The 16,525-nt window shown below is 40.6% G+C and overlaps 1 protein-coding gene across 1 annotated transcript in view; it reads left to right on the forward strand.

Annotated features, from left to right (window-relative positions):
* Positions 1-16,206, forward strand: part of LOC149183975 (Aldolase-type TIM barrel family protein) — an 88,595-nt gene extending 72,389 nt beyond the window's left edge. The window contains exons 6-10 of the mRNA XM_089417355.1: positions 3,035-3,199; positions 3,874-3,952; positions 4,289-4,371; positions 15,564-15,632; positions 15,911-16,206. Of these exons, the coding sequence (XP_089273481.1) occupies positions 3,035-3,199; positions 3,874-3,952; positions 4,289-4,371; positions 15,564-15,632; positions 15,911-16,021 (507 nt within the window). The 3' untranslated portion in view covers positions 16,022-16,206. The remainder of the gene's footprint in view (positions 1-3,034; positions 3,200-3,873; positions 3,953-4,288; positions 4,372-15,563; positions 15,633-15,910) is intronic.
* Positions 16,207-16,525: the final 319 nt, after the last annotated feature.

Consider the following 16,525-nt stretch of genomic DNA (forward strand, 5'->3'; position numbering starts at 1 on the left):
GCTATAACTAGAAGCACGCGAAGACCTAGGATGAAAGTCTGTTATATATACAACATTCTTATAACAGAGCGGTCCACACTTCTACAAGAAAGTCCCTATTTGAAACTTGTTTTGGATATTTTCCACCTTCACCGCTGGATATGGGCAACAAGGAGGAGTGAAGGAAGACATTACATGAGATGCTTTGAGGGTTGAAAATTTTATAGAGAAGATTAGGCAGATCCATCTACAGGTACAGGAAACACTGCAGAAGTCGCAGGTGAAGTATAAGGCCAGGCATGATCAACACAAAACAGAGAAATCATTCAAGGTGGGAGACAGAGTATGGCTATAGTTGAACAAGGAGAGGCTATAGGGGCCTGGTAAGAAAATCAAGGCTCTAAGGTATGGTCCCTTTGAGATACTGGAAAAGGTGGGTGATAATGCCTATCGACTCAGTTTACCACCATATATGCGCATTTACTCAGTTGTAAATGTAGAGAATTTGAAACTCTATGAGCCTTCCATGCTAGATCAGGAAGAGGAATAGGTCCTACCTTCTGTGGAGGATTTGGCACCAGACGCTCAGGCAGAGTTGACAGAAGATACAGTTTTGCAGAAGAGGTCTAGAACTATAAGACAAGGGCAACAAGACCTTTGGCAGATTGGGTTGAAGGGACAACTTCCAGGCAAAGCTAAATGGTACACCAGAGAGAAGGTGGAGGAAAAATTTCCTCACCTCATTCAGTAAAAGCTTTTGGGGACCAAAAGCCTCCCAAAATGGGGAGGTGTGATCCGAATTGGATCATTATATTGTTTGTCATCCATCTTGATGCATTTGGAGTGGAAAAAGTGGAGGAATCAGCTCACGGGACTGTTTTTATCGGCGGGACCTAGTTTGGTGAAACGGGGTCTGAAACCTTCTGGGAGCGTTTTGAGGCATCAAACGACGTTTTTAGGGGTAAAACTTTGCTGCTTAAGCATAGCGCATTTTCATACGATTCTACACACATAGTGCTTTCCAACGACACAAGAATGGCGTCAATCGGAGTATGTATGCAAAAGTTATGCCACTCAGAAGTTGACCTTCCTGTTTTCACACCTATAGTTTGGGAGGATGCTGCGTCAGCCCCCATTATTCATGGAAAAGGGGCTAGCCACGTGTTTGTGATGTAAAAGACTCTAGAAGAGTCTATTTTGTAACTCTAGTTAAGAGTTGATGTAGTCAAACTTAACCACTAGTAGGCTATCGGGCTGTGTTATAACCGGGCCACTAGGAGGAAGAGGAATTCCATTCTTTCGAGAGCATTTTGTTCCATAGTTGAGCAAAGATAGCCAGGAGAGATAGGAGGTAGAGCACACAGAGAGGATCTGTGCACTGTAGCAGCCCATGGGCCACAAACATTACTTCTTTGTATCTGCAGCCATATTTCCAGACAGAGAAAGAGAGTGAAGCGGCCTCACCTTCCAGCTGGGTTTTCTCCCGAAAGGGTTTCCCAAAGAGCATATCTTGTGTATTATGTGTGTGAGCTTATTTTGTCATTCTCTACTTTTTTTGTTTGATTTACTTTTACATGCATGCACTAATTACAGTGAATTTTAGAGATTTAGAAATTAAATAAAACTGTAATAGTGTAGAATCTCAGATTTATAATATAATATTATTAGATTTGTTGTGACGAACTGTCCAATGGAATATCCATGGTAGTTTACGGATCAGTCTTTTACATATTACAATGACTCTTTCACTCCTAGACTTTATGACAAAGCCCTAGAAGCACTCAATGGGTGCTTGGCCTACAAATAAAATGACCTTGAACATGAAACCCATGCTACAAAAATAATAATAATAATTTTTCTTGCTTTTTACAATATACGAGAATCAAAAGTACATTTCATATTTATGAAGATAGAACCTAGTTACCTATTTCAGCATTTTGCACTCCTTTCTAATTGCAGATTGAATCCAAGATGCTTATGCTTGATATGTATCACAATAGGTCAAATTTCCATCCTTTATATAGCCTTTTTTATGGATCGAATAACCCTCACAAGGCTGACTTCTTCTTGGCTAGTCGGCTTGGTCTTGGGAGCCTTCTAGACACTTCAAATACAAAATAATTTTTTCTTTTCATGATACAAGTGCCCAAATGGGTCTTTTTACAATAACAATGACCCTTTGACTCATGTAAAGTTTAAACCCTAGGAGACCTAATGACAAATAACATGAGCATGAAACCCTACTCCAAATAATTTTATTTTATTCTTTACATCATTTTCTTTCTCCTTTTGATAGACAAATAAAATTTGCATCATGTCACGAGTCAAATGACAATTATGAAGACAGAAACTTGTTACAATTTCCAACAAGCTCCACTTAACCCCACAAATTTCTTTTCTATGCCCAAAGAGAAGCACACTCTAGCTGAAATGATCTACCTTGTGGATTCAGAAAAGCCTAGGATGGACTTCTCTCTACTCTCCTAGGGTGACACTTGAAGTTCACTAAAAGTAGAGGTGGAATTCCTGCTTGGGAATTCCTTGTGCTAAACAACACTGGTTGACTTGGCTAAACAGTTCAAGAAAACTTGTGTTCAGAAGTAAAATTGTCAAAAGGTGCAAATGAAGGCTCCTTATTTATATTTGTTGGCCTCCCTTCTCTCCCTTGGTGGCCCCCACTCTCTCTCTCTCTCCTAATTCATACCCCTTTCTCTTGGTGTTCCCCACTCTTTCCAAATTCACATGTCTTCTCTCTCCTCCTCTTCTCACTAGTGCACATTGCTTCCTTTGGGTGGCCCCACATTCCACCAAAACTGCAATTCTCCTTTTTTCTAAATCCCATATATGCCTAAATTCTCTCCAACACCCAAAATTGAAGAATTGTGATATGCCTCAAAAATTTGTGAAATTTGGGATATCACACATTGTGGGAACGAAACAATGAAAGCTGAGTATTTATCTTGAATTTTTTATGAGATGTAGTAGTCATTCATTTATATCATTTATCTTTCCTCCACTTAAGTAGATTTCTGATTTTGAAATCAATGGAATGCAGTGCCCTTTGTTGTGCAAAGAGTTCATCATTGATGCGTGGCAATTATATCATGCTCGGTTGAAAGGTGCAGATGCGGTTCTTTTAATTGCTGGTATCTTGCCAGACCGTGATCTAAAATATATGTCAAAGATTTGCAAGGTCCTCCAAATGGCATCCTTGGTTGAGGTTTGTTCAGTCATAATGCAAAGTATAATTATTGAATACATATTTCTTTGCTAGTGAATTATCTGGACCAGAATTGGGGTGCTCTGTTCTGTGGACATGCTTGAGGGAAATCAAATTACAAAATATTTTTGTTACTTTAAAGCAGCTATCGGCTCACTAGTATGTGTGTTTGTGCATATTTGTTTCAATTTTTTTCAGACCCCTACTGCATTTTCCTGTGCCCAGTATATTCACATCTCGGTAGAACTTACAGACTGTATGGGGTGTTTGATAGAAAACATATCCATGCATTTGTAGCATCTGTATGTATTACGTTAGTTTCAAATGTTTACATATTATTTGATATCTATATTGATTACATGATGGAAGCTCGAGTCCTAGCTTGTGTGTCGGCTTCCTTTTATTGAAATCTGGATGTTAGTGAACTGTGGAATTACGAAATCTCTATGTTGGTATTTATAAGCGCAAATTGTCTCGAAGTTGATACTTATTCATCTCTTGGGATGATGGGGATGTTCTAGTTCCCTTCTTTACTATGTAAATTCCTGCTATTAAACATGTTTTCATGTGTGTGAGGCATTATTGCCTTCTCCGTCCTATATAATTTCCCGCAGTTAAAGTTGTTTCTGGAACTGCTACTTGGGATCCAAGTTATCTGATTCTTGGTTTTGTAGGTTCATAATGTGAGGGAGCTAGATCGTGTACTGGAAATAGATGGAATAGAACTTATTGGAATCAACAATAGAAGCCTTGGTTAGTCCTTGTGTCATTTGTTCAGTGTAAAAAGTATTTGCAAATGCTGCATTTTTTTACACAACATAGCGAGTATTTTTTCTATTGGTTTGTTTTTCACATGAATGATTGTTTTACTCCAAGTTCTTTTGCTTTATATCCTTATAATGCCTATTGGTTACATGTAAATGATTGGTTGGGTTAGGCCATGCAGATGCTGAATTGAGGCCTCATGTTGTAATTAGTTTTTCCTCAATTAAAAAGTTCTAATAATTTTGTAAACTGTAGAGCTATTTGTTTCCAGTTCTTCTCAAGTTCCAGTGTTGAACTTATTAGATTGTGCTGTTTCCCTTGCAGAAACATTTGATGTTGACATAAAAAATACAGAGCATCTTCTTCAAGGAGATCGGGGTCAAAGGATTCGTGATAGAGATATTCTGGTAAATCAACTTTCTCCTGCTTGAATTATGCTCAAATTCCATTTGGACCATACTCAACTGTTCAGAAGAGTGGTATGCATTTAGGTTATGTCTGCATATAAATATTCTCTTCATGGAGACATTCACTTCTTGCTTATTTTGATCTCAATTGATTTATAGGAAAGAATGACAGCTTCCTTTTCATATAGTTCTACTTAGCTTGTGTCAGTTTTCTTCTTTACTGCAACTTCTCACATAGTTCCACCAAGTTTCCGGGACGTGAGGACGGGGGAGCGGGGAAATGCCAGAGCGGCCTATGCAAAAGCTCCCCACCAATTTTTAGGAAACGTGGGGGGATGTCGGGGTCTTTAACACAAGAGACCCCAACAAAAATAGTAAAATACTAAAAAATTATAAATATATCATTGAAATTTAATAATTTAACTGTCTTTATCATTATATAACACTTACATCATGAAGGATAAATCGATGAATCATATAACTGAATCAAATTTAAAATGGAAATCATGATACAATCATACATATAACTGTAACATTGTACACTGAAAATAAAATTTTAAACCATATTGAAGTTCCAATTGTGAATACTAAATATTGAAATAAAAGTCAAGTCTGATACATCATGATTCAAATTTTTATAGTGTCAAGTCTAATATATCATATATCAAGATTCAAAACAAACTAAAGTCTACAACTGAAGTCCGAAACAGAAAATCAGATAACATAAGAACATATCAAATGACAAATGAGCATAATTGCTGAAGGTAACACCCTGCTAGTCTCTGCATCCAGCTGCTGCATGAATAAATCAGGATCAACCATGTCACCATCTGAATCAGAATCACTTGCATTCTCAAACATGCTAAGTGGCACACCGACCAACCCCATCTGTGTTTCATCAAGTCCCTCTCCAGATCTACTTGTGCATAATCCTCTGGATCAACATCCCATCATGTCGCTGGTCCCTTAAAATATGGAATAACCAAAGAAACCCTTACCCACATCGATTCATAGTATATTGATAATATTTTTATTTTTTTTAGGGATTTGAATTTTTTTATTTTTATTTTATGATTTGACCTTGATTTTTTTTTGGAAACGGAAGAAACGTTTCCTCTTTTGGGAGGAAATGTCCCCACTTCGAGTTTCCTTGCGTTTCTGTTTTTTGGGGATATGGGGAAACGTCCCCACGTCCACGGGGTGCAAGGTAGCGCTGGGATGCGTTTCCCAGGTGGGAGGGCGCGTTCCCGTGGAAGACTGACTTCTCGTTGTCTGTGAAGCGAACAAAGTTCCTTCTATAAATTAATTACTCCAGAAGACTTGGAATATGAAGTTATCCATTGAGAATATAAATATTATATTAAATATATGAATAAGAATGAGAATGATAATGAATTACAATGAGAATGAGAGGCTTGCTTATATATCAAGCAAGTGTCTCTTCATGAAGAGTCATGTCCTATTAGACATGCCTCTTCAACCTAATTACTAGCGTAACTAACTATTATTTATGATTATTATCTTTTACATTATATTTATATTATTTATATATTTTATTCGTTACATTGCCTCCTTTCTCAAAAAGCTTTGTCCTCGAAGTTTGTCGATGAAAAAAAGCTTGATCTCTTTTTCGGCTTCGAAAGTCTTTCTGTTTCGAAATAGTCATCCTTGTCGATACAAGTTGATATGATCTTCTTAGTGACAAACAAAATTGTCGCACCAAGAAGGGATCATACCATCCCAAATTAATCTTTTGTATAGTACTCTGATCATTGGAATTTTGTAACGACTTGTTAGCATAAGACTGGATTGAGATTACATCACTATTATCTGGAACATCAGTTTGTTGTTTTGGTTCTGACTGGTTCAAATATGTAACATGGTTGATTTGTCTGTTCTCATGATTCGGATGCCGATATGGAACTTTTTTGGTTTGATTTCTCCTTACTGGGCATGCGGCAATTTTCATATTTTTTTTCTGGCGAAGATGTTGTTGAGTTGGTTATGAAACATTCACTGGGGATGTTCATTGTTTGAACTGCAACATCCACGCGCGTCTTTTCTTCAACTTGCTTGTCTTCTTCCTGAGTTGTGACATTCACTGAATCGGTATTTGTTTTTCCACTGGAAAAATCAGTGATTTTTATTAATATTAGAAAATTACATATAGTAGATGCCTTGGCATTACTGTGTTGTTCATACAAAATTCACCTCATCAAGGTGTTGTTCAGAGAGTAGTTGCAAAATTGTGCTGAGTACATTCATCTGGCTGTTCAGCCTATTCGCTATCACAAAAAGATTCTGTTTTATAAACAATATAGCCATTGTTCTATACATTTCATCATATCAAAATAGTCTCCATTAACTGTCAGCTATCGGGACTATTGTCCCTCTGTTCTCTCTGATCTATGTATGGCCTGTGGTAAAATTGGTGCTCTTCTGTTCCATTCTGCTCCACTATTAGCCATTCGCCTCTGGGAAGTGTCGAGGCCTCTTTGGATAATTTGTCAGCCTCGCTGTTATGTTCTCTGTAAATGTGTAAACAAGAGAAATGATTAAAAGCTGCTTTGAGAGTGAGTGCATCATGTAATATATTGCTGAGTGTGTGTGTATGACAAGTAGTGACATTGTTAATCCAGTTAACGACCACCATTGAATCCCCAAAGATATTGATATTTGTGTGTTGATCCAATAATGCAAAGTGTAGTAGATTGCGGATAGCAGAAAGCTCAGCATAGTTATTTGATCCATTTCCGAAACCCATTTTTGCAAGGTATCGATGGTGTTCGTTTATATGCAGAACAAAGCCCCCTCCACACCCGGCTTGGTTTGCTGCTCCGTCGAAGAAGGCCCACGGGGTGGTTCTGTCGATATTGGGCATGGGTTGTATGGTTCTGGGCCTAGGTGGAGGCATATCGGGTAGCTCATGATAGGCTGCGATGATGGAGGCTTCAACCCGACTCCAAGATACCAATCGATCCTCGAAGATAGCTCGATTCCGCGCGAGCCAGATATACCATGAAGCCACGAGGGGGAGATTTAGAAGTTTTGTGCCCGGATGACTGTGAGTCCAAGCATCCCATGCGTTCGGAAGATCGTTCTCAGTCCAGTTTCCAGCAATGCCCAATTGATTGCAAATGTTGGTCCATAGGGTGTGGATAGCAGAGCATAGGAGAAATATATGATCCAAGTTTTCTGATGCATCCTTACAGAAAGTACACCATGATGGGCCGTAGATGGCTCTGCGGGTAAGATGATCACCTGTGGGAACAATACCATTGAGGGCGCACCAAAAGAAAAGTTTGGAGCGGGGTGGAGCCTTGAGCTTCCAAATGGTTTGCCACCACGAATGAATCGGATCAGGTATTCTGTGAGATATGAGTGCTTTGTATCCATATTTTGGAGCATATATACCATGATCTGCAATGCACCAAATAAGTTCGTCCGGACCTTGTTTGATTCGAATGTGTGATTCTGATAATGCCTCAGTATAGTGATCCCATTCCTGATGCCATTGAAGAGGGAGATCCAGTTGCTGGGCAGATTTCCAAGCTTGGGTGAAGATATCAGTGCGCTGCTGATCGGCGATCTGTGCGAAATGCCGGATGTCCCGGGCCTGAAGATGAGTAATAAGATCCCGATTTAGGATGTGTCTACCCCCACTGTTGATCCATGGGTCCAAGCCAATCCTGCCCGTCAAACCATCATTTATTCGCCAAGCTAGATTGTCTCGAATGAGGGGAAGGGAATGTATCAAGGCCTTCCAGACCGATGAACATCCCTTTGATGACCAAGTTGGTAGTCGGGCCCAATCCAGAATATTTTGGGGCCATATGTATTTATAATAGGTTACCTGTGTCCAAAGGCTTTGGCTGGTTAGTAAGGTCCATCCCATCTTGGCAGCCAGTGCCTTGGCGAAGTCAGGTAGGTCTTTGAGGCCCCATCCTCCCCATTTTTTGGGCAGAGAGATTTTCTTCCAGCTGATCCATGCAAAGATTCTTTTGTCCTGACTCCCATTCCAGAGGTATCGATTGCACAGCTGCTGTATCCGCCCCAGGATATTCCTCGGTATCCAGGCTAGTGCCATCCAGAATACCGGGGTAGCCTCTAGCACAGATTTAATGAGCACCAATCTGCCAGCCCTAGAGAGATATCTGTAGCTCCAGCCAGTGAGTCTTTTTTCCAATTTGGCAACCAACCAGACCCAATCAGCTATCCTTTGGCAAGTTGGCTTCAGATTGAACCCCAGGTATTTGAGACCTCTATCCAGAGGGTGGACCGAGTAGGGGAATGACTGTAGGGCTGTCTGGGTCTCCTGAACAGATGTGCGAGCGCAGGTGATGGTTGATTTCATCTGATTTGGCAGCATACCAGTAGCTGCAGAAAAAAGTTGCAGGATCTTTGAGAAGGTCCGAGAGTCTCGAACACTGCCATCTAGAAGTATAAGGACATCATCCACAAAAAGTAGATGAGTAAGATAGCATAGGTCGGTTATGCGAAGACCCCCAATGTCTCCAGCCCGCTTAGCAGAATCCATGAGGCGGCTGAGACCTTCCATGACCAAGAGGAAGAGGAGGGGCGATAGGGGGCACCCCTGCCTCAAACCCCTTTCAGAGTGGAAAAAAGTAGAGGCCGAGCCATTAATGAGGATACTGAAGGAAGGTGAGGTTATGCAGGCCATGATCCAAGTGATGAAGGCGTGTGGGAACCCCAGATGAATGAGGATCATTTTTAGATAGAGCCAGCTGACTCGGTCGAAGGCTTTAGAGAGGTCAATTTTGAGGAGGATGGCTTTTAGATTCTTCGACCAGATGGAGTGCAGTGCTTCTTGAGTGAGTCCAATGGCTTCGTGGATCTGCCTAGATTCAAGGAAAGCAAATTGCTGCGGGGCAATGGATCGAGAGAGGATAGGTCTAAGACGGTTTGCGATGGTATTAGATATGATTTTATAGAGGCAGTTACACAAGGAGATGGGCCTGTAGTCATCGAAGGATGCCGGGGAATCAGTTTTAGGGATGAGAGCAATGAAAGTAGAATTGATGGCGTGATATATAGAACCCGTAGTCCTGCTCTCCTCGACCACCCGTAGCAGAGCCTGTCCCAGAACATCATAGAAGGCTAAGTAAAATTCGATGGTCCATCCATCCGGGCCAGGGCTTTTGTCTTTTTTGAACCATTTCAGCACTCCTTCCAGTTCCTCAGCCGATACCGGGTCATTTAGAGCCTCCACATCTTCTTCCTCCACGAATCTCGGGAAGTGGTTTGCCACATTAATGATATCAAGTAGGTTAGCTTCCTGGGGACTCTTGTAAAGATTCCTGAAGTGGGTGGTGCCCAGGTGAGCGAGCTTGTTAAAATTATCTGCGAAATCGCCATCCGGGGAGGGGAGCTTCCAGATTGTATTTGATACTTTTCTGCACTTTGCAAAGTTATGAAAAAACTTTGTGTTGTCATCCCCAGCTTGTATCCATAAAGCTCGACTCCTTAATCTAATGGATTCCTCTCTCTCTTTGAGGATCTTTGCTTTTTGATTCTCTAAATCAGTTAGCCTGCATTTGTCTACAGCTGTAATGAAACCCAATCCTCTATCGTCGGTGAGTGAACTTAAATCAGCTTCAGTTTGGGTGAGCTGTGCTGAATCTCGGTCCAATTTCTCTTTAGCCCACTTAATTGAGATATGTTTTATTTCAGCGAGGTTCCTGCAGAACCCTTTGGCGAAAGATTCTGTGTCATTGATAGGGTGTGTGATCCAGTAATCCGTTATCATCTTGACATATGATGGATCCTTCAGCCATGTGTGATTAAATTTGAAGGGTGCCTTAGGTTTCTTGAAAGGACCCTGAATATCCAGGTATATAGGATTGTGATCCGATAATCCCCCCGAGCCAACCCATTGTCTGTAGAGATGTAAGCGCTGTTGGAGAGTCCCCTTCATAAGAAATCTGTCTAGTCTGCGGGCAAGAGCAGCATCCCCAACCCGTCGATTCCGCCAAGTAGGAAGAAGTCGCTGCATAGGAGTATCCATAAAATTTGATTGCTCAAGCAGATTGGTCATATAATCAGTAATGGGGTCGAATTGTGCTTCCGAGCCCCAAGACTCCCTGAAACCCAGAGAGAAATTGAGGTCTCCTCCAATAATAACATGGTCTTCATTCATCAAGGGGAGATGTAGAATATGCTGCCAGAACGATTCTCTCTGGGAGCAGGGAGCATATACATTGACAACTCTGAGATCCATGCCGAGTTCAGCAGAGAAAAAATCCAAACCAATGAACCCTGCACCCCCCCAGGTCGAATTCATTTTAATGGAGCGAGGGTTAATTCCAATGGCTAGACCCCCAGATCGTCCCACAGCATCATTGGCATAAAAGCTCCATCCAGGGGCCGTGGCTTGCATGGCTCGAGTAATCTGATCTGCTGAGCAGAGAGTCTCTTGTAGCATGATAATGTCAATAGGCTCAGTTTCAATGAGCCGCTTCATGGCTAGTTTTTTGGAGGAACTAGCCAGTCCTCTGCAGTTAAAGGATAGGCACTTCATGGGGGAACACCTCTCGGGGTGTGTCCTGCTCTAAGGACCCCGTCAATGGTCGATTGCCGGCCAGAGACCACCTCTGCCCCGGCTTGTTTAATGGCCTTTGAGAGATGGGATTTTCTCCCTCTGGTATTCAAAGAAACCCCCTCAGGTATAACAATGCCCAAACCTGAATGTCTGTCTGATGGCTCTTTGGCAGGGTTCCTTGACCGGAGGAAATATGAATGGGGTGGGGAGGACCCCAGGGAGAGCGGGGAGGATCTATCCACGGGGGAGGATGTGGATATGATGGGATCGGTGCAGATAAGTGAAGATGATGTTAATGAGAAGTGTATCATGGAGGTTTGTGAAGAGGGACCAATGACATGATTAACATCAAACGAAGAAAGCAAAGATGGGGTAAGAGAACCTGAGATCATACCCGCTTCTGCCGCCGAGCGAGCCCTGGTTTTTGGAGGCGAGGGTCGCCGGAGTCCTGGATCGACCGCGGGAGATGAAGCCGAAGGGGGCGGGCCCGCAGAGGGAGGGCGAGAAATGATGGGGGATGCCGTCCTGGTAGAAGCCGGGGTGCCTTTCGGAGTGTCTTCTGCTTTCTTGTTGAGTGGGCAGTCCTTCGCAAGGTGCCCCACTTTATGGCATCGTCTGCATCGGAAGGGGACTCCTTCGTAGTCCAGCAATTGCACTCTGATACACCTTCCCCACTGAAGCGTGATCTGTTCCTCAAGTCCTTCACGGGTGTCCAGGTGGACCAAAATCCGCGCAAGTGTTCGATTCCCAGTTTCCACATATGTGTGATCGTAGTCCAAATAAGTCCCGAGGGCATTTCCAATCCTAATGAAAACTTCTTCTGCTCAGAATGGTAATGGTAGTCCTGGAAGGCGTACCCAGATTGGTCCGGCTCCAAGCTGTTCTCGTTCTGGATCGAAGAGGGGATTCCAGCGCTTGAGGAGGACCGGGGTCATTTCAATATGCCAGTATCGGCCCAAAACTAGATTAGTTTGGCTTTCCTTGGAGAATTTAAGGGAGAACCATCCTCTGGGGAGGACATGGACCACTGGTAGATCGAATAGGACTCCGCCCTAGATCTCCTGAACCCATTGCTTGAGCCTCTGCACCGAATATGTCCTTCCCCTGACGTGCCCTACCAACACAGTGTTTGCAATGTCCATGTAATCACCGAGAGGCCTCGACTCGTCGAATTTGATGGGGATGCCCCTGGCTGTAGCCCTAACACACTTTGCCTTCTTTTTGCCGGAACGGGGAGCCGACGGATGATCTACCAGGGGATTTGTAATGCCATCCAGGGATGGGGGATTTGCGGGGCGAATAACGACCGCAGGTGTCTCAAAGCATCCGGAGGGGCGGACTCCCGAAACAGAGGGCTGTGATGCAGGGGAGCCGACGACGAGGGGGAAGGCACCGATAGAAGGGGAGGGGCCTGCGGATCAAAAGAGGGCGAGGGAGGCGTATGGGTGGCTAAGAAATGCAGTGAGCCCGGCGAGAGCGGAGGGACCTCAAATGGCGGAGATTCGATAGGGTAAGCGCCTGCAGAGGTTGGAATGGCTTGATAATCTGCAAGCGAGGCGGAGGACGGGAGCTGTGGGCGCACTGGAGCAGTAGTAGAAGTGGACGGTGCGAACTGAGAGTGAGAGGCGAAGCTAGGTTTTCCAAAAATAGCCTTGTCCGGCGAGGGATCCGCCGAGTAATCCACCGCTTCATGCTCCATGTCATCCATAACTGTCTCTTGGTCGGCGACCGACAATGACTGGTGGAGAAACCGATGGGGATGCAGCAGCTGTGAAGTTCCAGGGCTGTGACCGCGGCGGTTGGGACCTAAACGAGGAGGACTGTCGAAACCTAGCCGCTACGGACCGCAAATGTTGCGCGAGAAACCCTAACCCAGTCCTTTTCGCGTGCGCTCCATTCCGCTCCGTCTCAACGTTGCTGAATCGGTATTTGTTGTTTTGTCATCAACTTGAATTCCTACATTTGATGTTTCCTTTTTGATAAGTTGTTGTACCTGGTTTTCTAATGACTTCTTATCCTTCTTAAGTATCTTAATTTGCGTCAGCGATTTTTCACTATGGTTTTTAAGTCGAGAAACTTCTTCATTTTTATCAATAGTGATTTTGTCAATTTCATTTTGCATATTTTGTAATACTTTTTTACCTTCTTGAGAAATTACTTTTGAAATATCCGATATATCTTCTGGCGTTACTGAATTAGGTTTCAGTGTAACATCTTGGAGCGTTATTTTCTTCTTTTTGTAAGAAAATGTTAAAAACTTTTTCTTAGTATTTAGAATAAAGGAGCCTAGAGTTTCCATCCAGGGTGATCCCAAAACAATGTCACTATCGTCAAGAAATAAGGTTTTCACGGTGAACTGTGAGGTAAAAGTATATTCTCCGATATTTAGGTGTAAATTGCTTATATCGTATTGTTTGCCAAAAATATTTGTTTCAACTATATTTGGTTCAGTAATCACCAATTGATTAGCACATTTAGGACTAACATAATTACTTCTTTCAGTAGGACTGATAGAGATTATGACGTCTCTTCTTGCGAGTGATCTTTTGATGTTAAATAGTGTGGAAACACATGTACTACGGGTTTTAGGAAACCTTTCATTACTAGTCTCCATTTTTTCCTTGATGTTTTTACGTAAACAATATGTCAACTGGAGCTATTTTTATTATAAAATATCACTTATTTCTTCTATATATATTTTTCAAATATTCTCCTCTTCTTCTTCTTTTTTTTTTTCATTCTTTTAATAATTTTTTTTTATATAATAATATTTTTTTTATATATAATTATAAATTATATATATTATATAATTTTAATTTATATATATTATAAAATTATAATTATATAAAATTTATATATACTTTTTTGAGACCCGCTTTTCCTTTTATATGTAACTATATAAGGCTTATATAGTGACCCTTTTTATAATTATAATAATATTTTTTTCTTTCAGAAAATTGGGATGAGACGTGACTTTGGTACGGTCACAATCTTTAGATTTGAACGATTAAAATTATTTAGATCACACCTTTTTTCTCCAATGTTATCAAAATATCTTTTACTTTTAAAATACCATGGGCAATTACCATGGGTTGTTTCTAAAACCTTGGTTAATGTTCTCGACGTAAAATGTGAAACTTACCACTGGTTTCTAAAACCATGGGCAATTACCATTGGTTTCTAAAACCACGGGCTTCTCCACGTAAAAAGTATTAAATATACTTGAAAAGGGTTCCCGCTTATATTTATTATGCACTTTTTATCAATAATGTAAAACCTTTTTTTGTATATATATATATATATATATTTTTTCACTTTTTTTTGTTTGTTTGTTCATAATATATTATTTCCTTTCCTCGTTTTTTTTTATACACCCTTCTTCTTTATTCTTCATTATTATTATTTTATTTTTTTAAATAGTAGCAAATGGCCAAAGACCTAAAAAATGGGGAATCTCCCAATATGTGGCGAAACGCTTCAATTATGACAGCAACAAGGTTGATGATAGGTTGATAGCCAAAGGCCGGGTGATCAGCCAAACATGGCTCTGATACCAAATGAAGTGAACAAAGTTCTTTCTATAAATTAATTACTCCATAAGACTTGGAATATGAAGTTATCCATTGAGAATATAAATATTATATTAAATATATGAATATGAATGAAAATGATAATGAATTACAATGAGAATGAGAGGCTTGCTTATATATCACGCAAGTGTCTCTTCATGAAGAGTCATGTCCTATTAGACATGCCTCTTCAACCTAATTATTAGCTTAACTAACTATTATTTATGATTATTATCTTTTACATTATATTTATATTATTTATATATTTTATTCGTTACAGTCTGCATGGAGGAAACTTGACAACAACTAGTTTCATCCGTTTTTTCTGGTACAAAGGGAGGCTATCCTTTTTTAGGCAAATCTTTTGTATGGTGTTGATGAGATAGATACTAATTCTTTGCAAATGTTATATCTTGCTTTGTTAGTTTCTTTGGGGGTTTAACTATGGACTCATGGAGACATAATTTAAGGTCCAAGGATTGATCATTTCAACATGTTGGCAAAGAGTTAAAACCTTATGGGGGACATATTTGATCTGCAGTTTACTTGTATTAAGGACAAAGATATAATAGAGTTTTTAGGGCCATGGTCATACATAAGAAAGGTTAATTCTGTCTGAAGTTATACTATTTTAATGCTGCTTTCTGTATTGAAACCTTTCTTTGAAAATGTGAAGAAACATGGAATTGGTGAGTAAGGATCCAAGTTGAACGGCAAGTCACTCGCCACGAGGGAGTAGGAATTGTACTTGATGGAAGTTGTAGCTTGTTCATCATTTTAGCTAATGAAGGCAGCATCTTTCTCCCAGCACTATTTTGCCTTGAAAAACTTCAAATGAGGGAATAGCTCTAACCCTGTTTGCTCAATTATAATTTTTTCCTTTAACGAATTAGAGCATTGCCTTTACTATAAGCATGCAGCTACAATTCAGATTTGCCGTCTGTCTTAATGCCAAAGTTAATAATAAAATCACAGCCCCACAGACAATTAGGCAACAGGAGAAGGCATCACAATTCATGGCTTCAGAATAATGTAAACTGGGTACTTACTCTTTGTTGTTTCAGGTGGTTGGAGAGTCAGGGCTGTTCACACCGGATGACATTGCATTTGTGCAAAGAGTAGGAGTAGGAGCTGTAAGTTCATGGAGCATTGCTCAGTTGATATGCATTTTCTAAATGACTTTATTTTGAAATGCATACCGTCAATTTATACCAAATATTAGTATGTAATATGCAAGGCTTTCATGGATACATTCAAGTTTCTATATATATATATCATTGTTCTTTTATCATGTGTGCACGTGATTCCATCACATAAACTACTAGCTTGCAGGTTATGCATGGTTGAAAAATAGAGCAATCAGGAATTACAAGGAGAAAGGCTGATCCCTATGAAAACCCATTTTTTACAGGTTTTGGTTGGGGAATCTCTTGTCAAGCAAGATGATCCAGCAGCTGGCATTGCAAGACTTTTTGGTCAAGATATTTCAACTAGATCTAAATTGAAAACAATGGTGGCTTGAGGCGCTTACCGAAGTGGTAGAGTGCAAGCAAAGGGTTACTTTGACAGATCGGATTAGCCATTTATAGTTTTAAATTACTCACTCATTATTTGGCCCCGCTATATGTGTACATATTGCCTAGCCTTGTTTGAGATACTTGAGGGTGATATATTACCAAATGATCATTCATGGTTCATATTGTTTTCTTTGGGCCTAGCGTGTGCACATCTTTCCATATGTTCGATTATGTTTGATTTGACTTGAAAATTTAAAACTATCTTTTCCATGAATGCTTAATTGGGTAAAATTTGTCATTGCATAGGTTGCAAGCTCATGATACCAGGTTAAGATCCAGACACTCTTCAATAAAACTAACTAGTTAGTGATCCACAAGCCTACAATAATTTGAGCATTTTCATCATATCTGTAAGTACTAACAATTAGAAGCTCATGATACCAGGTTAAGATTCAGACACTCTTCAATGAAAGTAAATAGTGAGTGATCCATAAGCCTGCAATAATTTG

This window comes from Pinus tabuliformis, chromosome 3_2, assembly GCF_031772625.1.
Source record: "Pinus tabuliformis cultivar Carrire ecotype Pingquan chromosome 3_2, CPIR1, whole genome shotgun sequence".
Classification (NCBI taxonomy): domain Eukaryota; kingdom Viridiplantae; phylum Streptophyta; class Pinopsida; order Pinales; family Pinaceae; genus Pinus; species Pinus tabuliformis.